Genomic DNA, 25,851 nt, shown 5'->3' with positions numbered 1-25,851 from the left:
GTTGGTATAGCTGCATCACTTTTAGTAGTGACCTGAAGTATTCTGTCAGCACAGATACAAACCTTGCTGGAAAAGAGGAATCATCCAGCACTATGAGAGACAGTAACAGTGCAATTCCCTCAAATCCATGCAGTTTTAACTGGAGAGAAGTGCACAACGCTTTCTGCTGCCTAGCTTTATATGGCCTCTCACAAAGTCATACATAGGATGTGCTTACCGGCCAAGCTGTCAGCATATACTTAAAAACAAGTTAGATTTTAAATGATCTCCTTATCTGTTCCTACTATCCCCACTCAGACGAGGCACTCACCACAGCCCTTATCTAGCCTCACAAAAAGGAGGAAGAGGAGCCCCTCTAGCTTCACCCATCAAGTGCTGCTGTTGAGGAAGCTGCTGCTGTCGAACTCACCTCCAGGGTCCCACTGGGAGAGATGCAGATGCACCTGTCAGATGCAGATCCAGAGCCAAACCCCACCCAATGCTCTGCAGATGACAGCTTGCTCTATCAAATAGTGCTACTGTGTTCTTTTTACTTGCTGTAGTTTGCACTGAAATAAATAGGAGGCACTGCTTTTGGAGCAACCTATATACTTAATCTGAGCTTGCAGTTTAATTTGCATGCAAATACTGAGGGACTTTAAAAATAACTGCAAAACAATTCAACAGCTATCACAGACCCACTACTGTGAGTTCATGTTATATAAAAATTTTCTGCCACTTCTACAATTTGCAATGAGGTTTGTCAGATATCAAAAGAAATTAGGCAGCGCTCAACAGAAGATCTACGTGAACACACACACAGACACAGCAGACTTTCACTAGGTAGAAGCAGCTGAGTTTCTCATACACTGGAGCTGGCATGGGTCTTTCTGAAGCATGGCCCTCACTTCTTTTCACATCTTATAACTAGCTGCTATTTGATTTCAGCTGGAAGGGATCTGAGCTGATGTAGGAGGAGGGAGAAGGAGGGTGCTTAGGGAAGGTACAACACATCGTCCCATGCATCAGCAACTATCCACTCTGCAAATTCAGACTTTAACACCTGATTCATAGCAGTTTCAAGGAAACTACACTAAAAATAACTTTGTGCTTTAGCATATGGCAGGCCTGCTGATTTTATTAAGCACAGAGGTACCACACAGCTGTGAAGTTCTAAACCACTCCCAGGGGTGCCCAGCTCCCAAAGTCCGAACAAGAAACAGCATTTAAAATACATACCACAAAGCCTGTGGAACCCAAAGATACACTATGTAAGTCTATCAAGAGAGAGATGCATATTGGAGAACATTGCCAAAAGTTTGTATTAATCTGCTCCAGAAACTTCACAATGGCTTTTCAAAGAGTTTTATAAAACTCTTCCAATGGAAAGAGTAAAAGCAGCTGGAAAACACACAGTGATCTGGTGACAGAATAAAGCTACCACAGCTCTCTGCAGTAAACGCAATTGCCTCAAACTACAGAACAGATGAGATCTATGTAGAGCTCTTTTTTTGTCAATTAAAACACAAAGAATTAAAGAGTCTACTGAATGCAAAAAGAAACATTTTTTCTTATTTACTTTCTTTATATTTACATAAAAGAAGGTAACTTCTTTCCCTCTACAAAGCTTCTTCAGACTACCCAAGCTGCATCGCACTGTTAGAATTCAGGCATGATGGCAGGGTTTCTTTCCAAATGAAGTGAACCTGACTGGACTCATTTTATTTTATTTTTTTTTATTTCAGATATTTTATTTTTAGACACCTGTACTGTGCCCACCTAATTTCACCATAAAGATGGTAAGCCACCTCCAGCTTTTACTAAATCCATACAGTCTGGCAGTTTTAAAAGTGAAAAGCTTTTTTTCCCCCAGTCAAATGTACTAAATAGTCAATCATTGGAGACTACAATGAAATGTAATCAGATCAGACCAGTCCCACTTTCCCTGCTCGTCTCAAATAGCCCCAGGGATAATGAAAATTAGCTGTTTAAAGTAAGATCAGCGTAGTCCATTAAATCTACTGATTCACTTCCTAAATCAGCTAAACTGCCTCTTAAAAGTACAGGACTGACAGAAGCTGTAAATCCAAGAAAAAATGCAGTTATGCAGGCAGGCACAGTGAACAAAAAAGAACATTCAACTCTTTGCCACACAGCTGACTTTTAGAACTTTTGTTAAACAGCCCGCCTGGCACCAGTGCACCGCTGAGGACAGAAAGAAGCCTTCATTTCTGAGCTGCTGGTTCAAATATCTGGCTGGTTGGCTAGTAAGTAAAAGCCATAATCCTCTGTTAACCTTACACTAAAATATATATTTTTTTAAGAGTTTGAGTTCTACTCCTGCAGGATCGTTGTCATGCCACAACAAACCCAAATTGGCAAAAATGAGTGTAGAGCCTTGCTGCAGTGATGGACTTAATTCAGAGTTGCCACTTGCAATAAACGTTTGGCTGTAGTCTGCTTCCCACATATGAAATCTTGTTTATTGCATAGCGCGTTGCAATAAGTTCTGTGACGAGTGCCATAGAAAGAAATGACTCTAATTCAAAGAGACAATTATTTCCCATTATTATAGTAAGCAACCCCATTTGCAGATAAAAGCCAGGGAAGAACATTCTACAGCTGAGAAGCAATGAAAGAAATGCATTAAACTTGGCTGTTCTTGCTAGACTGTCAAAACAGCTTGAAGTCCATGAAAGATAGATTGAGGAGCTCCATTCTGACACAGCGATGCAGAGGTGCAGAATTAAGGTTTACACTATACTTCCTCCAGAGGGACTGAAAGCCTCAAGTTTATCATCACATTTCTCTGGCCTTATTATTATTTTTTCCACAGCACTTTCCCAGAGCCATGTCTCTGACATCTCATTTTCATAATAAAATCTTGGTTTCGCTCACTTTGCTTGCGATATGACAAAATTTTATATTTAATTATCTGTAATTAGCATCCCTAAGATTAAAAAGAGGTACCTCTCTTTTTTTCCAACTAGATAATGTTTAGTTTTTATATTAGTAATACATAAGCATATTAGGAAATTGAATGCTATGGCCAGAATATTTTTTGCTCAGTAAGGGAAGAAATGTGAAGTTTCTGCATTTAAGTCTCCGCAGGTTTAATTATCATTTTAGCTTTGCTGAAGACTGACAAGATCCACACAGATTAAACCAACAGAGTTCTTGTTGCTACCTTTGGTAGGACCCAATGCTATTCACCTACAGCACAAACAATTAACTTATCACGAGCTTGGTTAAGAGGCTCTTTCCACATAGGTTATTTTCCCCTTAGTTTGGACAATTCAGCACTGTGGAGCAGTGCCCCAAATCAGAAAAACTGAACTACATAGGGACATACTGTTTAGAGATTAACTCTATTTAAGCATAAGACTATGCAAACACTCCAACTGGCATGGCAGAATGAATCGTAGGACTGAGAGTGAACAGAAGTATCTTTAGTTCGCAATGTTGTAAAGGATTTGTATCATAGATGCCATCTATTTGCAATGCTAAATTGTCTATTACATTTTTTTCCCAATTTGAAGAATGAGAAATGCTTGCCTTCATCTCAGAGGTATCATTAAATTTAATGCTTGCAGAGTGCACTCATAATCTCATGTGAAGATGCAACAGTGATACAAATTACTTAATAAAACAAACAATTAAGGTAGTTGATTAGAACTATATGGTTACACAACTTTGCCATGACTTCCTCCTTCACTCTTAATGTGAAAATCTTGGAAGTCACACTAAATCTCACGAAATAACTTGCTATTTATACATCACATTCGCACAGCACCCACAATGGACTTCTGGGTTCAAAGAATGTACGGAGCAGTATGGATGAAGTCAAGAGAACTCAAGCTGCATGGGTCATTTGCTTTATCGTTTTTTCCTTCATCAAAATTGAAACTCTTAAACACTCAATGTAAAAAGAACAGCACGAGTGCAATATTACACCTGCAAAATTAAATGTCCAAAATTCAGCAAATTCCACAGTGAATTAAGTAATGAAATACATTTAGCATGGCTTCCATTTCCCTGGTATATGGAAGTTTCATTAAGCTACGGTTAACATGCGCTTGGAAGTAAAAAGCTGCTTACTGAGGTTTATTTTATGAATTTACACTTTGGGAGACTTAGCCAAGCTGACAGCAGTGAGAAATTTCTGGATGTTAAGTGTCTGATCTTGCCAACTTTGCATCATAATGAACTCTGCAAAGGTCTGTCCTGGTTTCTGCAGCAGAACCCTATAAAAGAGGGACAAACACTTGGGATGTGTGCAAGCTCTCTTTCAACTATTGAAAGCTCAGCTTGGCTGAAGGAGATGCAAGATCTTTTGCAGTGCAGAAGTGCAGTAAGAGCAACAAATCACTCCTGAACCCTCTAGGTCTGTGGCTAGGAGGAAGAGCAGATGGATTTCCACAGCCTTTCCCTGTCTGGAGCCCACAAACGCCTGCTGAATTTTTAAGCTGGCAACACAGAGAAGGTTTCTTTCAAGTATCTTACTTGGATTATAAATATACTTTCAAGTGTGAACTATTTTTTCACTAAGTGTATCTAAAGTTTGGCAAAATATATCTGTCTAATGATTACAAAAAAAAAAAAAAAAACAACAACCAAAACCTCTCGAACATCTAAACCAAAAAGCATTGTACAAGGATCAAAATACACTGGACTTAAAAGTCACACCTGGTGTTTTTCCCTCTGAAGAGATCTGAAAATTAGCCTTTTACAGGCTTCTTATGTGAGAGAAAAAAAGCTGTAATGAATATCAGAGGGAAAGGGCTAAGAGACTATCAGTAGAAGAAATGATCAGGTGCTGTGAAACTGCAAAACTAACACAAGTGTGTGGAAATAAGAAAAGAAATAACTAGAGGAGTTTTACAACAATAATGTCAAATTAAATTTCAATCCAAGCCTTCACATGACTACCTCAAAGTAACCACACTCTTTCAAATCAGCAGCCAACTGCATTAACTAGTGTAGCTCTCTAAGCTGCTGATTTAAGCCTGTGTCACACACAGCACCGCCCCTATTCTGGCCTCGGCCAGCTCAGGCAACACATACAGTTGCTGTTCTTTACAACTTCCTTTCTCTTCTATACCTTCCTGCTGATTTTCAATACATTTCTCTTCCAGAACTCGCTTGTCAATTTATATGCTTAAGCAGAATGCTTTTCTCTTTGAAAAACTATGGCTTTGGTCAGCTGTTAGCAGAGCAACTTCAATCCTTCCAGCCAAAAATAGTTTTTCTGATGACATCAATGGCAACTTTTGATTTGTGTTATTGGGCAAATGTTTGATGAGGACACTGATATGGGTGCTGGTGCCCCACTGTAATGCCAAGGTCAGTAAAGATTCTTCTCAGCAATACTGTTGATGGCATAGTAAACAAGTAGCTTGAAAATACACCATTCAATATGTCTGTACCAATGAGCCCTCAAAATGTTGTACCTAAGAATGACTGAAGCACTTATCTGAATTTTTCCAAGAATAAAGAGGAATTTTTAGGAGGTAAATTCTGGGGTATTACTTTGGCTGGAGTATATTTCAGGTTTGAACTTCGCCCATTTTCATTTTTAAGCTGTAAGATGGCACAGTGGAACGCTGCCTGCCCAGTGACCTGCTGGGAAGATGCCACGAAAGGATGGCGCACCGCAGATCAAAACATTAACAGCATTTCATTCAGCCTTGTAACTTCTCAATGAACAAAAGTCAACTCTAACCAGACACATCACAATGTCCGGAGTTAAACAGGGAATGTGACCACTCAATTCTTAAGAACTTGATTATTCCATTAAAAACTGCCAGTATCCATGATCAGTCTCCAGCACCATCTCATTCTCTGCTTGATCAATACGTCTCTTAAGACATACAGCATCCCACTCTCTGACAGTAACTTGCAATGCACAGTATGTTTGTACTGTTTAAGCGCTAAATAAAGATGGTCAACAGTAATTTGAGAAGTAAGCAAAAAGCATGTGAGAACTGTACAGCAACCTTCTGAAGTATTTCAAACAGCTGGAGTGCCTATATGGGCATCATCTGGCAGTCACAGAATACTCCAGATAGTTTCTAAGGAAGCTCTTATCTCAGTGACCTGGCAAAGTGGCTTTTCATTGGCCACTTCATGTTAGTTTTGCTTTCCCTTTTCCTTTTTTGTCCATTCCATAAAAACTATCTGCTTTGCTTTATCCACTTCAGAGGCAGTAAATGCAAGGAATGTAAAAAGCCTCAGCAGCATGGCTAAATTCCCGTACACTGTATTAAAAGCTACTTTAGAGTTATTTTATACCAAAGATCTAGCAATTCCCCACTGGAGATCCAGTAATGACAGATGTGCTTTACATTTCTACATAGTCAGCTTCTCAGAAGAACACTCCCAGCGCTGCCTGAGAGATATCTGCATCCCCTAGGACCATAAATGAACAAATTCAGTTGTGCTGTGTGAATGCCACTTTCCCTACTTTTTTGTTTTTTTGTTTTTTTGTTTTTAACTTTTGGTGACAGAGAACACACAGAGTTGGCCCTAACATGATGAGAGCTGCTCAGTTCTTCTGGGTTAAAAAGCCACACAAGGATGCAGGCAGTTACAAAGATGTCTATTTTGGAAAAGGAAGGAAAAGAGATTATTTGTTCAACATATGTGTATACTGCAATCCAGTTTGCTGCCAGACTGCATTGTTAGCTGCCTTACTTTGGTTTTTACCAGTGAGAAATCAGCATCATCTTATGCGGATAAGAAACATGAAGATGCAATACACATAAAGAAACAGTTCATAGCTACAGAGAATCCCATGCAAAGAGATACGCTATAAAAATGAGTAGAAAAAATAAATTACAGGATTGTTTGCAAAGATGAATTCCAGAAATAAGGCCAGTGGGAAGTGATGCCCTGTGAGCTTTCCTCAGGAGGTGTGTGTCTCTTTCTGAATGAAAGCTTTCTCATAGCACCTCTTCCTAAGACCTTATTCCACCCACCACTAAATTCCACCTTTATTTGATTGTAGTTGTTTGTTTGGTTTCTTTTAATCACATTTTGAGGTACAGTACACTAGAGCTTTGAGAGTGCAAGGAGGAGGAGAAAACTGCTTGGGTATAGACTGCATATATACTCAGAATAAAACTCCTAGTGCAAGATATTTTTAACCAAAATCTTTTCCTTGTCTTGTCCACGGCAGTCTCTATGGCAAGCTAACACCACTTTGCCCTTCTCTACAAAACCAGAAGTGATGAGTGAAAAAAAGAGTCCCCAATTCAGTTTACGCTTGAGTAACTGAACTGCAAACAGCTTCATCCAGTGCTTGTCCAGTGTACAACCTGGAAGACAGGCAGAACCTGTGGCTGTCCGGAGCAGCTTTGCTTAACAACACTCTGACAAAGAAAAGATGGGAAGGGCTTAAAGGAAGAAGGAACAACATCTCATCTCACTTGGTGTCATAAACTTGGTGTGGATTTTCTTCCCCAATATTTTTATCATCTCTTAAACAGCTCAAGATAAATAGCCACTAGCATTTAGCTCACAGACACTGAAGTAAATCAATCGAACTGGCCAATCCATTAATTCTGAAACAACAACAACAAAGTCAGTAATCCTCTGGTACCAATAAGGAAACCAACAAGATGCTTGCAGATTTCAGCCTCTGCTGAACTATCTTCCAGTACAGTCCTCCCATCCGTACCTCTAATGTATCTACTGAATACTCTTAAGAGAGTAAATACACAGGCTATAGTCCCAAACCACCCCACCATTGTCTGATTTTGATTTTTTAACTGTCCTGGATAAACATTTTAGCGCTGCAATTGCAATACCTCTGCTGTAATTCTCCAGACAAACAGTGAGATGTCCATTCAGAGCTTACGCTGACCTTTATTTGATCTATCAAATTATGAGGAACAAAATCTGCAAACTACTCAGATACATTAAACCAGGAGAAGTGTTCTCTAGACAATCACACAGCACTGTATTCTACTCACTTATCCTGTGCCAAGTCCAACAGTTCACAACCAGCTGAAGGAAAACTTTAAAATTTTGCAATTTAATGTTCTGTAAGACAGACCTTTTTTTGTTTGTTTGTTTTTTGCTGTTATGTTCAAACGATGTTCCTATCTGTTAATAATGGCCTTTGCTTCTAATATCTTTGTTGCATCAGAGAACTCGTCAATAGCTAGCACTTTCTTCTAATGAAGGTATTTATATACAACTAACGTTCCTTTAGGTACTTTTAAAAGTATTCAAATCTTTAAAGTTTCCTTTGAGGTATTTTCTCAAGCCCTAAGTGCACATATTCAGCCTTTTCTGCAACCTATTTGATTACTACAGTCCTGTTCAAAATGTGGACATCAGAAGCGGATATCGCACTTGAGTACGAGCCTCATCAATAACACACTCAGAAGTAAAAGTCATCTCTTCCTACTATCTGCCATTTCAGTTTATATTTATAAAGTCTGAATTAGCTCTTTATGCCACAGCACCACTAGAGAAGATCAATCTGAATTATTCATTCACTGACTCCTAAATCTTTTCCAGAGTTGCTGCATTTCATCACACAGTCCACTCTGACCTGCATTTCCAATTTTTTAACAGATAAGTGAGGCTATTTTAAGGAGTACTTCACTCATTTGATGGGCCTCGCTTACCAAGTAATGCTGAAGAGGTCCCAGCACCTGCCTGGCCACACTTTGACTGCTTCAATACTTTGGTGTCACTTGTACATCAGTAATGATTTTACAGTTCTTTCCAGATCACTGAAAAAAGTACTCAATATTGCCTAGATATGTCAACCTGTCAACTTACTTAAAAGAAAACTCTGTGATGTCCTTTTATCAATCTTCTCTACCTTCTCATTTACTATTTTCATAGCAATCATTTTACATTATTTAACTGTTCTTCAGTTCCCACTGGTTAAAAACGTATCTGATTTAAACTCAACTGATTTTTCCATCATAAAACTATAATTCTGTAGGTTATTAATATGTTCTTTTTAAGGTTGTTATTGGCTGTTGGGTTTTTTGCTTGAAAAACCCTAAACAACAATTCTTTATTTCAGGGTCTGATGTGACTGACTGAAGCAGGATTTTATTTTTTTTTTTTTACTGTCTACTAGACCACTATTTTCACAAAAGTACAGAAACAAAATGCTAAAATTTTGGCATTACATTTAAACAATGACAAGGAATATATTCTGATTGTTAGGTATCCACAAAAAGTTTGTTACTCATCACCACAATCAGTTCTTTACCCCTCTCTTCCAAACAGTATTTTTGCACTTTCAAATACAATACTCTAGACTTTTGTCACAGGTCAAGAACTTGACATTTTTTACAGTGTGTTCTACAAGGCACAGCTCAGCAGCAGAACTACATTTCCATTAGTACCAGTGACACTAGTGGACAGAGCTGTGATTTATTAGGCAAAAGGGAGCATCAAGGACTAATTGGCTGGATGAGGACACACAAGTGCGTGAGAGGAATGCCTAAACAACGGAGAACACATGCAAAGGTAGCTTGTTCCTTTGGTACAACCTCATAATGAATGGCATTACTAACAGATCTGAGATACAAAAAATGCAGTACATAATTCAGATGCAAATTCGATCTTGCTCAAATCAGTACACTTTCCAGAAACATTCCTATATGAAAAAAGGTAAAGTTTGTTTAGTTTGAGAGGATAGTACTTAGTAAACAAGATGATAAAAACATCTTTGTTAATTTTCTTACTATAATTTGATTGTATCTGTGATTACATCTTTTCTCATCACCACCACATTGAAGAAAAAGTGCAGACTTCAACAGGCATGAAATAGAAGAACTGTTGTTGCTGTCTGTAATAATCCAATAAAGGTATATCCTTAAGCAGAAATTATTACATTCTAAAAGAATCCAGCACATATTCAAAATGTAGACTTTTGTAAGGGCAAGAAGATAACTTTAAAAGTCAGGGGGAGGGGAGAGCAATGGACATTTGCATGCATCAAGCAATCATGCTTCAAAAAAGCTGGCTTGGTCCCCTCAGTAACAGCTGCAGATATAATGCTAATAATATCATAAAATAAGGCTTCACATATTAAAACAGCAACTTTTTTTTGAAACTGCCCTTGATCTTTTATCACACCATATTTAGTAACAGCCACCAGTGTAATCCTCCAATGTGACCTAAATATAGAATTAGATGTTCTTAAGAGCTGGACCACATGGGGTCCGCAGAAAACTGCTCTCCTAAATGTCAGCGGTAACTCGGTGATTGGTTAGATTTTGTCCATCAGAATAGAGAGGCAGTAAGTATTGATTAAAACTGTCAAATACTGACAGAGAGGCTGCGAAGTACACGCTTGACTGCTGAACTGCTGGTGGTTCCACCAGCTTCACTGAAGCAAGGAATGAGTATGCCTCCTGCCTACAAGTCAGCGCTCGCAATAAAGTACATGTTGAGACCGGAGTCCAAAACAGTGATCTGGATCTCTTCTAATTATGTGGAAATTCACATCGATTTGTTTTCCTATACTGGTCTGCCCTCCCTAGAACCCAAGCACTGCTTTGGAAAACTTTCAGCATGAGAACTCTCAGCAGTTTAGATTAAGAAAAAATAAGATTGCTTCTGTCACTTCTGTCCATCAGGAAGGAACCTCATTACCTGAGTAGGCTTGTAATACATTGTTATGCTGGCCACATTCTATTACCATTGATTTCTCCATAAAGCTGATGCAATTATGGCCATTTAAATATTATCCTTCAACTATTTACTTATCTTGCTGGAAAGAAATCTAAGCATATCTGAATACAGATCAGTTGATTTTGTGGTTAGGCAGCAAGTAAAATAGAGAGATGTGGTCCTTTTTACTGCTTGTGGTTCTTCCATATAAATGAATCAGTGGACACACATATATTCTATGGAAAACGAGATGCAGAGTAATTGAAGAGGCATTCAGAACTGAGTGGATTTGTATGTTTTGAGTTTCCACTTGATCTTTCCACATGTACTCAAAGATCAAAACTTTTTATTTCCCACACCAAAGAACACAGTTCGCTATAGAACACGGCTGGCCCCAAATTATTTTCAGTAATGGTAAAACATTGTCATAAGTCTGGCAGGTAGGCAGATGTTCTGCAAAATTACATAGGTAAAAGTGCAAAAGGTTGAGAGTTCTTTCACAGACGAGTCACAGAAGAGTAATGTAATAGAAAGGTTTCATTAGCAAGACCACGTACCGCCATTTGGACACTTAAGTGTGTGAGAGCTATGGGTGTAATCAAGCTCTTGAAGGGCTTGTGACAAGAATGCTGAATGCTATATTCACCGGGAAGACCATGGTGATAGACAAAGTGTTAACTGGACATCTGATCCATGCAATTTTCAAACATTAAAAATTATCTGAATTAGCTTTATGCTTTGCTTCTGGATACAAGGAGTGTTTTTCCAGTTCTCCTAACAAGGCTTTCTGCAGGCCTGAAGATTTATGAAACTCTAAATATTAAACTGGACAAAATAGCCATTTTGAAGCTCAGTAATGTTTGAAGAAAATGTGCTGTGGAGGAAAGAAAGAAATATTTCTCTATAAAATTTCCTGAAATAGTGAAAAAGTAATCACAGTTGTTTGAAAGTTATACAGAAATTTAAAAAGCAAGAAATGGTAAGAAGCAGCACATCAAGTACACTGTTCAGGCTAAAGAGCATCAAAACTTATGCAGAAGTGTTGACGAATACACATAAACATATCATCTAAGCCCAGCATCAGCTCTACTTTTATAGACCAGGTAAACCACACACATAGTGAAATTTATTTGTAGCACTGTACTTGGCACCTGGACATCAAAGTAAAGCTGTTTTCAGAAAGAAGCACTACATGTTCAAAAATCTTCCTGTACATAAAACCTTGTTTTTATTGGACGTCAGTGAGTCAAAGGCAGATGGCTGATCTAATTTTAGATAGGGACAGACCCACCCCACCAGCAGCTAGGGTAATAAAGGGTAGCCAAGGTTATGAGCCCCAAGCAACAGATTTATTTTACCTTATATTCAGACTCCAACGTCACATTGTTCTGCTTCAATTTTTCCTTCAAAGCAGGATCAACCTGTAAAACAAATATATATATGTTTGCTTTTAAGATATTTTTAAAAAAATAAATTTAAACCTCAAATAGTTTAAGTATCAGTACATGAAACCCCTCCTCTCCTCTACATATATGCTGTTTGTTTAGACAGTAGTACGATGAACATAGTGCAAGAACTGGGCTGAAAAGAGGCAAGTCAATAAACTTTCATATCAAAGCAGAAGCACATCTGTGATTAGACCCACATTTGCATGACATTAGATACTTCCACCTGAAGCTGTTTAGATCAACAGTTTTGAAGTAAATAAAGCCTTAAGCAAACAAAAGAAAACCAACAAAGAAAAAACTGCTATCACATTACATATTTTACTCCTGAATGGTGTGTTCAGTGAACAGGCATACAACACACTCTGCTTTACAAAGTCTACACACGAATCAAATTTCCAACTTTCTGGTGAACACACTGCTCTTTCCTGGCTTAGATTCTATACCAAGAATGTTGGCAATTACTGCCAACCTACAGTTAGTCAAAGAACAAACCTAAGAACAGAAATATGAGTGAACAACAGTGGATAAATTTCATGCAGTTGAGCCCAGAGGGAGCTGTGCTCATCCCTCCCCTTCCTAAGCCTTTCTTAAAAGGCCTGAGAGCAGAAACATTCTTCATCCTTAAAGAAAGTGTTTCGTCTTCTTTCTCCTCGAACAGAAATCAGCCAAATGTGCAGTACTCAAACACAGTCTTTAGGCTAATCAGTTAGACTATCAAATCTACCACGACAAATCATTCTCATTTTTAGACCTTAAATACAAATGCTGTTAAACCAATAGATGTGTGAGAGGACTGGAAATGTATTCAGTTCTACAGCTATGGTTCACTAGTCCAACTATGAACAGTTCAATCAACATAAGTTATTATTCTTAATTTGCTACTTCTTGATCTGACTGAAAAGTGCTCAGTTATCCTTACCGTCAGCTTTGAATGTCTAAAATCAGTCTAGAAGAGGAGGGAATACAAGTTAGAGAACTTGTCTGGCTTCTACCTTCAGATTCCGCCCTATTTTGGTCTCCTACACCAAATAAAAAATGAGATGCTATGTCTGCGCCTTGGTATTCAAGGCCTGCACAGAACTGCCCTTCAGTGCAGACAGATTGCCTCTCCCTTTCTGTGACTGTGACCTCCAACAACAGCCACGCCTCATTAGAGCAGCGAACCCATCCATCACAGGCACAGAGTGGGACCTTGCTGGGCGGCCAGGCACGCTGCAGAGCTCGCGTTTGCTGAGATGAGAGCGATCGCTGACTTCAGTGCGTTCAGAACTAAATGCAAACACCATTTGTTACGCTTAGCGTTCTCACAGCACACATACGGACAAGGGGAAATAAATGCTCCGCTCCAGCAGGTGAAGAAGCAAGAAGGAGGGAGTTTCATTTCCTCCTACGTTCTCCCTTCAGTTAATAAGACACCTGAGATAACACGGTTGGAGCAGCATCTTTACTTAATTAGCTACAGCCATAACTTAACTCCTACAAGGTAAAGGGAAACAAGCAGTGAAGGTCCTTCTGTCCTCACATTTTCTTCCATATTTATTCTTCCCTCTGTGAAGGGAGAAGACTGGCTAAAGCAGATACATCCCAGGCATCCCAGAACTTGTAACTGTTCCACGTTGTCTTTGTAATACTGACAAAAATGCAAAAATGAAAGAGGATAGTTTAAATTTCTCAGAGAAAAACACCACTATCCTATAAATGAGAAACAAAGAAAATCTAATTCTTTAGAAGCACAAATTTTATTCAGCAAATTAATTTACTGAAAAAATAGCACTTAAACCCTATCTTGAGGGTAAACAATGCACACATCTTGGCAAGCACTTAATATTTACTTGACAAGTCGACAAAAGACTCAAACCCAACCTGCAGAACTGGTATTTTGCTTGAAGTTGGACAAAAATACCAGGAAGCAAAGATGTATTTCCTCTTATCTTTACCTTCCCTTTCCCTACATACTTACCTATGATGTATAATTAAAACACACTTGACTCTGCACAGAAGTCGAGTCACACATGCTCTAAAGCCTTGGCTGTGAAGCCCCATTTTGCGGTTGCCAAATCTAAACAGAAGGTCACAAATAATTTTTAGAACTGACAGGGTAGTTGAGGGAAAGTGTGTTCTGAAGCTCTGCTTTCCCAGCATTTGTACCACGCTGCGTAATCCTTCTGACAATACAGTAAGAAAAAAGCGAAACATAATGGACCTATCAACATTCTGAAAAGGCAGATAACATCAATATGAACCACAATCCCAGATTATACCAGGAACACTCACAGTGTGGGTAGAACCAGAGAAGTGCTACATATCACACAGCTCCCACAAGAGCTAAGCACAAGCACACACATTTTGCTTCATTTTGACTGCCATGCCAACACACGTGCTGCTGAAAGAGCTACAAATATTCAGCTACATGTTGAAATGAATCATCAGCTGTGCTGTGAATACAAATCCCCATTGATAAAGCTGATGGGAAAAGGCAAAGCCCAAATGCCCTCACAGCCTGGCACTGGCAGTAACCTCTGCACCATCATTTAGGAGGCAGGCAGGCGCAGAAGACAACATCCACTTGCACCAGCCTCCTGCCTGCTGGCCAAATCTCTGATACTCCTTTAAGATCTATTTAGATCCAAGCTCTGTCACTAAAAATGGAATTCAAAGACGCACGTTGTTCTTTCGATTACTGCACAAGTTGAAATTATTGCTGAAAAGCTACTGAAAGGCACAATAGAAGTATCTGGACAGCTTTCATGAGAAGCCATCAGCATGGCTTGGACACCAGTACTAAAGATACCATTCCCCAAAATGGTTCACCCCTTTACTATTTCTGTGTAAAGCTCATAGCAACGTGAGCGAAACATTCTCAGAGTATGTTGCCCTATACAAGTTCATTTTATATTACATCACTTGGAAACACAAGGGCGGGTATAAAGACAAATCTCAACAAAAATTTTAAGAGCAAAGTTATCAAACTATAATTTCGTCTTATTTCACAAGCTTCCATACCTTCATATTTACCTTTACGAAACTGCTAAAGGTTCTCAAACTTACCAAACAAAAAAACTTCAGGCAGCAAATCACAAAAATATGCCTAGAAATTTTAGTAGGCAGCTACTTGAAGGTGTAAGTCCCTAAAATCCTTTTAAAAGATGGCTCACTTCTCATGTTAAGGCTGACGTTCCAGTCTTTCAGTTCGAATTAGCTGGTGTATGCTCCTCCAAGCCTGGTTCTGGGTGCAGACCAGGAGCATCTCATCAAGGCGGGCAGGAACACCTCAAGCCCACAACCCCTACCAGTTTGGGGCCTTCTGCAGCGTGCTGTGAGAAGCTGCCAGCCCCTGTGTTTTCTTGGGTAAAGAGTATTTCTTAATTTGCGACACAAATATTCCTGGCATGGTTATAAACCTAAGAGCACTGCTACTAAAAATTCTCTAGCTAACAACCCTGTGCTGGTCCTCAGTGACCACAGTTCAATTTGGTTTAGAAGCAAATAATAAATACAGTGACTGAAAACTGTGAACATCGCTTATTTTACCTCAAGGATACCCAAAGGATGGCTCTGTCACCAAGGAGCCCAAAGAACACCACCACTACCCCCCGTCAGTGCATTAAAACAGGCAAGCAGTGTCATCCTCCATTTAGTCTTCAGACAGCAGCGAGTTGATCCACATTTTGATTTTCAAGGCAGCATCCTGTCACCCAGAACAAACGCACGCCCGGGTGTGTAATTCAGACAGCCCACCTTCACAATAGTTATCCTTTATTTACCCATACCTTCTCACTATTTGTAGGCTGGGGTTTTAGGGCAAGCCAAGTTGTGAGTACAGAACATCTTTTAAAACTGTGGGCTCCCTCATGCTACACAGCAATGCTGCCAAAGGACAGCCATGCCATGAGGAGAGCCCTGTGCCTGAACAGGCCCCTCTCACATCAGCCATACACTGGTGTCCAGGGCCTGACCAAATATTTGCACTCCAGACCAAATATTTCCCTCTAGCAAACATTTCCAGAAGACAGAACTTGTCTACCCTAAAACTAGTTAGTTATTTTTACTAAAACATGGGTGCTCTTTCTTACCCAGTTCTCCACAAAATAATATCCCACTGAAAGATTTCAGCTTTTACTTTAGAAATGGGAAGGGCGATGGATAGGATTTAATGAACATGAATTAAGCTTTTTTTTTTCCCCCATCTGCTCACACCAGCATAAACAGATGGGCCACAATTCTCCTGCAGCATCCACAACACAGCCCACAAAATTGACTGCTTACATGAAATTCTGCAGTTTGTTCTCCACACCCATTTTTGAAACCTAGTATAAAACACAAACCACCAGTTCAGGCTGTCCCATAGAATACTATTTTCAAATACACAGATCGTGTCTACTCCTCTAGATGGAAAATCAGCAGTCTTAAGCAGAGCAACTTAAATTTTCCTTGAGGAAAGACTCCAATAAGTTGTTACAAAAGTCTGTGTCACAAATATTCCAACCTGCGGCTTATAAGCAGCCTGGGCAGCTGTGGACGTGAAACGACACATCCCAGGACTGGGGCAGTGCCTGTAATCTACAGCTAAGTGTCATTCTGCTAAAGGCAGTAAGAGAACGAAGGTCAGAGCACCAGCAAGAGCAAAGGGCAAGGGAAAACATACCATTACATGTGGCCGCATTCCCAGCAGCCTTTAACTACATTATTCCAAATTTTTGATACACAGAAAACATGTACGTAAGGCTATTGCTCAAGCTTGGATGGGAATACTTCTGCATACTGAGGCAATACTGAGAAGAAATCCAACACTCAGGCTCACATCCTATGACTCTTTCCTAAGATCTGCATAGAACACAGACAGTCAAGCAAAAAATATATATATTTAATCCAGCCTCTGACAGAAATCAATGCAGACATTTCCAAAGGAGCAATATTAAATCTTATTGCAGAAGCAACTCCCACAGTTTTGGTACATGATGTGCCAGTAATCTCTCAAAATCCAAATCTTCTGCTTGCTTCCAGATGGATTAAAACAAACAAACAAACAAAACAAAAAACAAAAACAAAAACAAAAAAAAAACCCACCTACAATCTCAAACTCGGGACCATGTATTTTCATATAATAACATAAGGGCAATGCAAGCTACATTGTTCAAAGCTAATACGGAGACCAAAACAACCCCTTCATTAGCAAGCACTTAAGCATATCTAGATTTCTTCATTTAAAATCATCATAGCTAACAAAGTTTTCTAGCTCTGATTTCTGAGAAGAAAAAAAAAGTACTCAAGCATTTAATCAATGAATGGTATGCCTTCATATCCTGCTTGATTTGCAGGTGCACATTTATTTGATATATAAAACATAAATTAGCACCTTAGACCTTGGTTTTGAATATGCCACCATAAATTTCATTTCACAGTAAAATTCAGCACAAAAACTGCTTGTTTTGCTTGTTTGTACCAGAAAGTACAAAACTTTGGAAGCAACAGCAAAACCCTTCGTGTTTCTGAAAGGTCCCTGCAAGAAAATCCAAATCTTGCTGTGTACATAAGGATGCATCAGACCTAAGCGCAGAGCCAACCACCTCTGCAGGGCAGAACTTTCCAGTATGGGATCTCAAGAGTGGCACTCCCAAGCTTTACTATATCCTGGTTCCCTTGTAGCCCAAGAGCACAAGTTCCTACTTGCCAAGAATTGGGTGCAGTTTCAGTTTCCCCCCAATCTCCTTTTTAGTTTCTTCTGAACAAGAAACAAAAGTGTCAGAGCTTCCAGGTGAACTGGAAAAATATGTTCAAGGCCTCCGAGTGAACTGTGCAAGAAAGACAGAAATGGTTCAGCCTGCTTTTACTGACAGAGGATTTAATGCTTTAATCTGTCGCTACAGGAAGGGGTGAAAAGTAAGGCAGCAGCATGTTTGGGCCTCTGGGCTGAAATGTGGACCATTGGTCTCTTAACCTGGAAGAACATGCTTGGAGAATTTGCTGAATCAGCCACCTCATAGCATTAACAGGCAAAAGAGCAAGAAGAGCAAGATATCTGTTTCAGAAATAAAGAGTTTCTCAAGGTGCCTTTGTGAAGCCTCTTTAGTATGCAATACCCGTCCTGCTACAGCCACTTAAACAGTATGAAGTACACAATGCAAACTAAATGCCCTTAAGGTATCAGTCCAGAAAAAGGAAATGTTACAAAAGCCTTTGTAACTCCTTTTCTTCTCCTCAAAGTGGGTATAATTTATGAAAAATTCATAAAATCTTCTAAAAGATTTTACCATATTTAATGTGAGTTTCATCACCTTAACTTACCTTTGAGCACTTTTTAATACCTCAACAAACCTCCCAAAATTCCTTATAATGCTTCGGCTGTTAATAATCTGACACGTGCAGCTTTGAAGGTATTCTCTGCCATTTTGGTTAGCTTGTCACCACGTTGTTTATCAGTGAATCACTAAGGTTAGAAAAGACCGCTACGCTTTTCCAGTCCAACGAACAACCCATCACCTACACCAGCAAGAAAACATACACTGAAGTCTTTTTCTGAGTCCAAATATTTATCAATATAACACAAAAGAAAAATATTTTGCTGGGTTTTAACCTCAAGAATTGATTTTGGTTACGACAAGTCTCAAAACTTTCTGTAAGTATGGTAACAATGTTGGCATTTTTAATGGGTATTTTAGCAGAAACAACTTCCAGAATTCAGTGTGAACTTCATGCAATTGCTATGGTTCTCTCCAACCTCCATCTCTGCAAACAAATTACTTACTGAAAAAATCTACCACATTTTAACAACCACCATCCTAAACATTTGTTTTCTAAAGGAATTACTGCCTTTATAGCAGCTTTCCACCCTACAGTAAAAAATACTTTCCATACTGACATCTAGTGAAGTTTTACAGAAGAAGAAAAATCCTATTCTTATACTTGCAGAGAGCTTACTGCCTTCCAAATTATCAATATTTTAATTACTGATATATGTATAAAATGACTAGAATTTGTATATCGTGCACTCTTTTCTTTTGAAAGATATTTTGCCACTATTTTTAAATAAAGAACATGTTTACCTGCTGAAGGCTCAGACATTCTGATGGGTATATTAGAGGAAGCCATAATGATGAGATGGAGTAATTAAAATTAAACATGACTAATGAAGTTACTGGTTTTCCATTATGCGAGATGAAAATTTGCAGTTCCAATTTGCCATTAGATATTTCAATTAATTGGATCTTGTTACTTACTGTATTGTTTCAAATGTGACATATCTATTTATAGCAGAGAAAAACATAAAAGAACCATGTAATGCTTCCAGTACTAAAAAAATACTATAGGACTCAACAACAGCTGTGCAGAAAGCAGTCCCTAAGCCCTCTGGCTACTATTGTACTTTTAAGGGCTAAGCATCCAACATGAAAAAAACAACTATAATAAGTTCAATGGGAATTATGAATGAGAAAGATTTTAATTCATGCACTGTAGATATTAATAGGGCAAGTTCTCTCTCTATGCAATATTGCAAACCTTGCATTCCTACATCCTGTATCAGTGAAGAAAGAAAAGTTCCTTTGGGAATACCTAAATGAGCAGCCTCCTGCTCCCTTTCATCACAGAACATGGAAGGCTGTGTAAAAACATGCATATTTTTTAAGGGTTCAGAAGTGGATGGGCTTTAAAGAGACCTTATGAACTTCTTGACCTCATGGCTGCCATTTTGCCTGCACTAGGACTACATACAAACTCAAAGACCTTCTGCCACCCAGCAGCTGCACTCCAGAGAGGCAAGATGCCATGTTACACCAGCTACAACATTCATTTCAGCACTCACTACTGTTCTCATTTTTGTATGTCATAAAAAAAAGGCATTAAGCACTGCCTGACACAACACACAGGAGGCTCAGTGCAGACCCCATGGAAAATATATCACCCATCTAATCACAAGCAAAACTATAAACGTGTTGTGTAGTAATAGGTAATACTTGGAGAGATACAGATCGTGTGTTTTCTCATTAGCAACTGTACTCCACATATGAGTTTGGTTTCTGCTGTTTCAGTCACACAGGAGTAGTTAGCAACAGAATCAAGTGAGTTGAGTTTTTCCAGCCTCAAAACACAAAGGACAAGAAAGATCTTCTTAGAGACCATACTTAAAATGGGAGCATCTGCAGGTAAAGAGTTTTCAACGCCTTCTTGGTAACAACTGTAGAGATCTACAAGTCAAGAGCAACAGAAAATCCTTGTCTGGGGACTGGGACTCAGCCCTTGCACTTGAGTTTCAGTCTGCTCATTCCACTGCCAGAGCCTCACGAAGAGACTGCAAAGCTCTCCTGGTACTTGAGGGAGGTGAGGGAAAAACAGCTGGATGTTATGTTTGAGCTAAAAGCTACCTGAAGCTGAATTACACACTTGCAATCCCTCCAATTGCATGGCTAAAAATACCAGTAATTAATCGTGTCAATGTGACAGGATTTAAAAAAAACAACAAACAAACAATAGAATACTTAGTACTGTATAAAATGTAAAATTCTGAAATCTATCAACATTTTATATACCAAAATTAGTTCCACTTGCAATGGCACTATAATGAGTTTCTCCACTTAACAGTTTTCTCTTCATCTGAATCTAATCTTGACAACAGAAAAGAAACACCATAAAGAATTATGAAATGGAAAAATGGCTTCTGTTTCAAAATGAGGAACTCAGAATACTTGCATTCTATTTCATATTTTGTCACAGAGAAGTTCAATAATCTGAGATAAATCTGCCAGATGTCCAGCTTTCCCCAGACGTAGCCCTTTTTTTTCCACCCAGAAATTCAATCCAGACCAAAAATAAAAAAATAAAAAAAAATAAAAAAAAAAAGATTTGGCCACTTGCCTGGAACTTCCAGATGCTGGGCAGCACAGTCATGCAGTAGCTCTGACGCAGTTGCTAGATGGTTGGAAATCCTGCTGAATATATATGCACTGGGACTGTCAGCCATCCAAATAGAGTTACCTTGTGTGCAACCATCCAGAACATACGCAGCAAGCAGCCTTTACTGAGAACTCCCAAGTAAGATATGCCAGGTAGGACAGAAATTGTGTCCTCGTTTTCCTGAACAGAAACACAAGAGCCCTCACATGAAGTATTCACTCTATGGCAATCTTCTAAGTGCATCCACATACAAGAAAGCTGGAACTACACACCAGGCCATCTGACATTTATTAGTTCAGAACAGGCAACAGCCACTCTGCTGGCACACAAATCTCAAGATTCAGAAGGAGATTTACAGGCACCTAGCACCTGGTTGTGCAGCAAATTCCACAGCCTGAATTAGACTTCTGAAATAAAAAAAAAAAAAAAAAAAAAAAAAAGGCAAGATGGTTAAAATGCCTAGGAGGGGAATTCACAGTGGGCAGCAATTAGAGCAACAGTAACTACAGAGCAATAACAGGAAAGGCTGAGGAGTTTCCCAGAGAAATAAAATGTGCCTTTAAACTCCCTTCCACACCCTGGGTAAGTGTGTGCTGACCAAACCAGAAGGTACTAGAAAGCATCCCTACTTCTACAGTCATTCTGTACGAAGCCTTGGAGGCTGTACTCATCAGCTTGCTTAAGGGAGATTGCATCTCACCTAATATAGATCAAGGAATATATTTAACCAAGCCTAAAAGATTTTCTACATACTTAGTAAATGACAAGCTATGCAACACCATAAAATCTCTAGCACCAGAGAGCTTGGCCTAAAGCAGAATTTTAAGCACACGAAGGGCCTTCAGGCCAGCAGTGATAAACATCCAGGCAGCCACAGAACAGAGGAATCACAGCTTCTGATCTAGTCAGATACTAAGCCCATGAATCTTTAAATCAATTATTTCCAATCTGCACTAAAAACACATCACCTTTCTGCTTCTTAAAGACAAGCCACTTCTCATTCAGCAAAGCTCATTAAAGTATCCTTTCAAAAAGACATAGCATACCAAACATCTAGCATGGATGGTAGGAAAAAATGTGTATTACCAGATAATATTACTATCACCATATCCCAATTTAATGAGACTGTTGCAACTTTCAACAATCATACTGTGTTTCTGAGAGCCCATATATAGTTCAGGTTACTAGCAGAAGTCTTGGTGTTCACAGGTCGCCTGGTACTACTAGGACAGGCTCCCTTCACCAGAGTCTCATTTTTCTTCAACTTGATAGGGATTATGTGAAAGGGCAGGTATGGGCCATACGTTATCTCCAGGCTGTCCCACAGTGTTTTTAGCTGTCAGTGGTGGCAATAAGCAGTGGGGTGCGGGGATTGAAAACCATCTGCAAGCATGCACACAGTATCAGCTTCTGGATGGAGAGACAAAAATCTTATTTTTAATCAAACTCAGGACTGGATACATAGTTGGCTTTTGAGTGGTTAAAATGCTAAACGGAAAGGATGTCTGAAAAATGAAAATTTACGTATCTGTCTGGCATAGCAAATTCAGTAAACACTGTTCATAGATGAAGTGGGAAAGTAATCTTAGCTCAAGCAAAATTGATTAATTTCTCCTTAAATCGATGCAGAGTACACAAATCCAATGCTAGCAGCTGAACCTCAAAGATTTCCAAGAATAGCATAGATAGACAGCTTATTTCCATACAGTCCCTCTAGACTAAACTGAAACAACAGAAAACTGATGTCTGAACATCTGGTACCACCACAATGCAGCTCTGCTATCTTTCATTTCTGTGCCATATTGCAGGGCAGAAATTACCATCTCGGACGATTCTGAACCACAGTCAAAAGATATAACAAGCTTCAAATCCCCCTGCCAAAAGGAGCCAGGCTGCTTCACTTAACATCCAATTCTAAAACCCTCCACTAAGCAGGCCACACTTGAAAGCAAGGTTTGCTTTAATTTAGCAAAAAGTGCTCCATTACATAACGAGAAATGACTGACAAAGATTTTTTTTTCCCTACAAGCAATCGTAAGTGTATGCCTATCAGAGCCTCTAAAGCATCAAAGGTTTCAGTGCATTATTTTCTTAATTTTTGGAGGACCTCGGACCAAGATCAGTGAATTTAGTCTTTGAAAATCACTTAAATCAACTTACACAAGGAAATTAGTCAAAGTTTATTCTCGTGCCTGACTCAGGCCAACCTGATCTGCTTAAGTAAAAATAAATACAAAATCATCAGCCTCGATCCCTTGCCGCACTGCGCTTGTGTCATTAGGTTACTGAAACCAATCAAATGCATAAAGGTGCATTTCTAAGTAAATAAACGTTAGCCAAAAGCTTGCTGAGAAGGCTTAGTTACTCCACCAAGTCCAGTGACAGACCCTAAAATGATTCCATGTTTCCTTGCTGACAGTTTAGAAAAGTCACCTTCCCCATCCAGAACAATCCACAAAACATTAATTAAAAAGGTTTTGATTCGGTTTTGTTCACACTTGCATCCAACAGGTTCTTTTTAATGCTACCTCCTATGACATCATGGGAGCAGAAAAGGCAACTCTCCATAATCCCATTATACTTCAAAGACCACCAGTGGATCAAATAAGCGTTCCTTCTGAAGGAAGGCACGAGGCTCCAGGGAAAGAACTTTAAGGGCATGCTTCTGATCTGAAGCATGAACTCTGTTTACGCTTCTGCTACAGTCAACTGAATAGAGATGGGTATATCTAGAGGCTGTAAGATATGTGTTTAAAATAGGATCTGAGCCTTCCGCACCTGAAATTACACAAATGTTTATTTCACCTACTATTTACCTGTCAAACTGAATATACTGCTAGGCTAAGGTTGGTGCATCTCACTGGAATGTGGTAACAATAAAGTTTTGAGCTTAATCTCTCTGCTTTTTCCTGCAGTCAAACAAGAACATCATTCTCAAGCATCTATTTGAGAAAGGAAAGAAGCATATTATAGAGGCATTCCTGGCTCAAACCATCTACACTGGGCTGCCTGGATGGCTCCCAAACTAGGCTCTGCATTTAAGACAGTGGAAACATGAGCAAGGTGAATCCCAGACAATGCACAGCATCACAAGCACACATTTAGATTTAGCTGAGCAGATACTGAATGTTTTGATTTCACTTACATAACTCTAATTATACAAATAATCCAATTTATACTATTTTAAGTACTAACAGTGTTAATTTAATTTGACCTTAACATTGGAAGGAGTGCTGGCACACCTAGAAGTCCAGAGGATGAGTCTATACGCATTTGGAACAAAATCAAGCAGAAAGTCTGCAGAAAATAGAAGACAACTGGGTGTACGGAATGATCGGGGCTGGCAGCCATAGAGTCATGCCCATCAGTTATTGTTAGAACAAACCTTGTGCTTTTCCCATTCAGTCCAATTGCAGTGACCTCGCCTGGTCAGATTACTCCTTTACAGTGGTGAAATCAGTCAAGTTCTAGCCAGACTTCTGTACTTAGGGAATACTGAGCTGTAATACGATTTCAAGCACAGCTCCATCACACAGAAGCAATAGCCAACAGGCAGTTTTAGTAGCAGTAATTTGGGGCATGGCTCCGCCTGCCACTCCTGTATATACACCTGGAGCTGGTTTGTGTAATGACAGCAACATGGATGTGCCAGCCAGCAACACAGCCTTGTCCAGTCACTCGCAGATGCACTACCCTTTTTGGGCAGGTATTGCAGCCTTGTATGAATATCGAGCTCCTGCAGTTGTCATGATCAGTGCTTTCCAACAACGTTCAGTGCACATCAGAAGCACAGGAATGTTTAGACTGCAACACAAAAGCATTCTAATAGGCAGATACCCCTTGTTGACTATCCACTCCCAGCAATCAGTACATGCTGGACTGATTTCCTGGACCTTCCTGAGGCAATTGCCAGTTGCATATCCACCTGATACAAGGCCTTAATGGAAACAGGATGTTTCTCTGCTCCTTTTTCTGCCTGCACTATTTCACCCTGACCCAAAACAGTTGAATTAACGGATCTCAACTGAGGAAATGTTTTTTTAAATACTCATTTGAATTTAAATAATTCTATTTGATTTAATTAACTTGCCTATTGCCTATGTAAAGCAGAGCAACGTTAATTACCTTCCTTTCACAGAGAAAGTGAGACTCGCTAGCATTCGGTAACTGCCTTCTACGATCATTTATATCTCAGTAAAACATTACTAAGGTGATCTCTCAGAATTCTACTTCTGGGGTGCACTCACTTTGCTTAAGACAAAAGAAAAAGAGGAGTGAACCAGGATCTTACATCTTATAATCTTACAATAATCTTATAACCACTGAAAAGGTCAGTACAACAATGCGCCCTTGCACAATGCATGTTAGTAACTATTTGCAGACTTTATATCAACTGATGTTTTGCTTCCTGACCTCCAGATTCCAGGTTACCTGCAAGTGCTCGCGCTGCATGTACCCTGAAGGAACTTGCTTGGTTCTATCTCCTCACTGAGAACCTGCCTCCCAGTAACACCTCCTCAATAAAGCTGTAGCAGAGCTTAAAAACTTTGTTTTATTAGTCAGAAGGGTTTGCTGAGGGTTTGCTTCCCCAGGTAGTTGATACATTGCTGCTCTTCAGCCCTTCACATTAACTATCAGCCAACAGTACAGATTGCTTGTCTGTTACTTCTGTTCAAGACTTTTATATCCAAAATAAGATCTGAATTAGCACGTCTCTAACCATGCCTTGAATGACAAAAGTGGGCACACAGTAAATAAATATAAATTTTAAAAATGTTATGTACTTGAAACATTTTCTGTATATTAAATAGAAGTCACATTTTCTGTTCTAAAACTGTTTCTGTTCAACTGCATGTGCAACATTAAAGTAAGACAAAGACAGAGCTTA

General features: G+C 39.2%; 1 protein-coding gene across 4 annotated transcripts in view; it reads right to left on the bottom strand.

Moving 5' to 3' along the window:
- Window positions 1–25,851, bottom strand: part of COX16 (cytochrome c oxidase assembly factor COX16) — a 37,641-nt gene that overhangs the window by 750 nt on the left and 11,040 nt on the right. For all 4 annotated transcript variants that reach the window (XM_085224933.1, XM_085224932.1, XM_085224934.1 and 1 more), the window contains one exon: window positions 11,985–12,047. In XM_085224933.1, coding sequence (XP_085081059.1) covers window positions 11,985–12,047 — 63 coding nt within the window. The remainder of the gene's footprint in view (window positions 1–11,984; window positions 12,048–25,851) is intronic.

This window comes from Meleagris gallopavo, chromosome 5 (genome assembly GCF_905368555.1).
Source record: "Meleagris gallopavo chromosome 5, MGAL_WU_HG_1.1, whole genome shotgun sequence".
In the NCBI taxonomy this organism is placed as follows: domain Eukaryota; kingdom Metazoa; phylum Chordata; class Aves; order Galliformes; family Phasianidae; genus Meleagris; species Meleagris gallopavo.
This window is presented reverse-complemented; position numbering and strand designations above follow the sequence as displayed.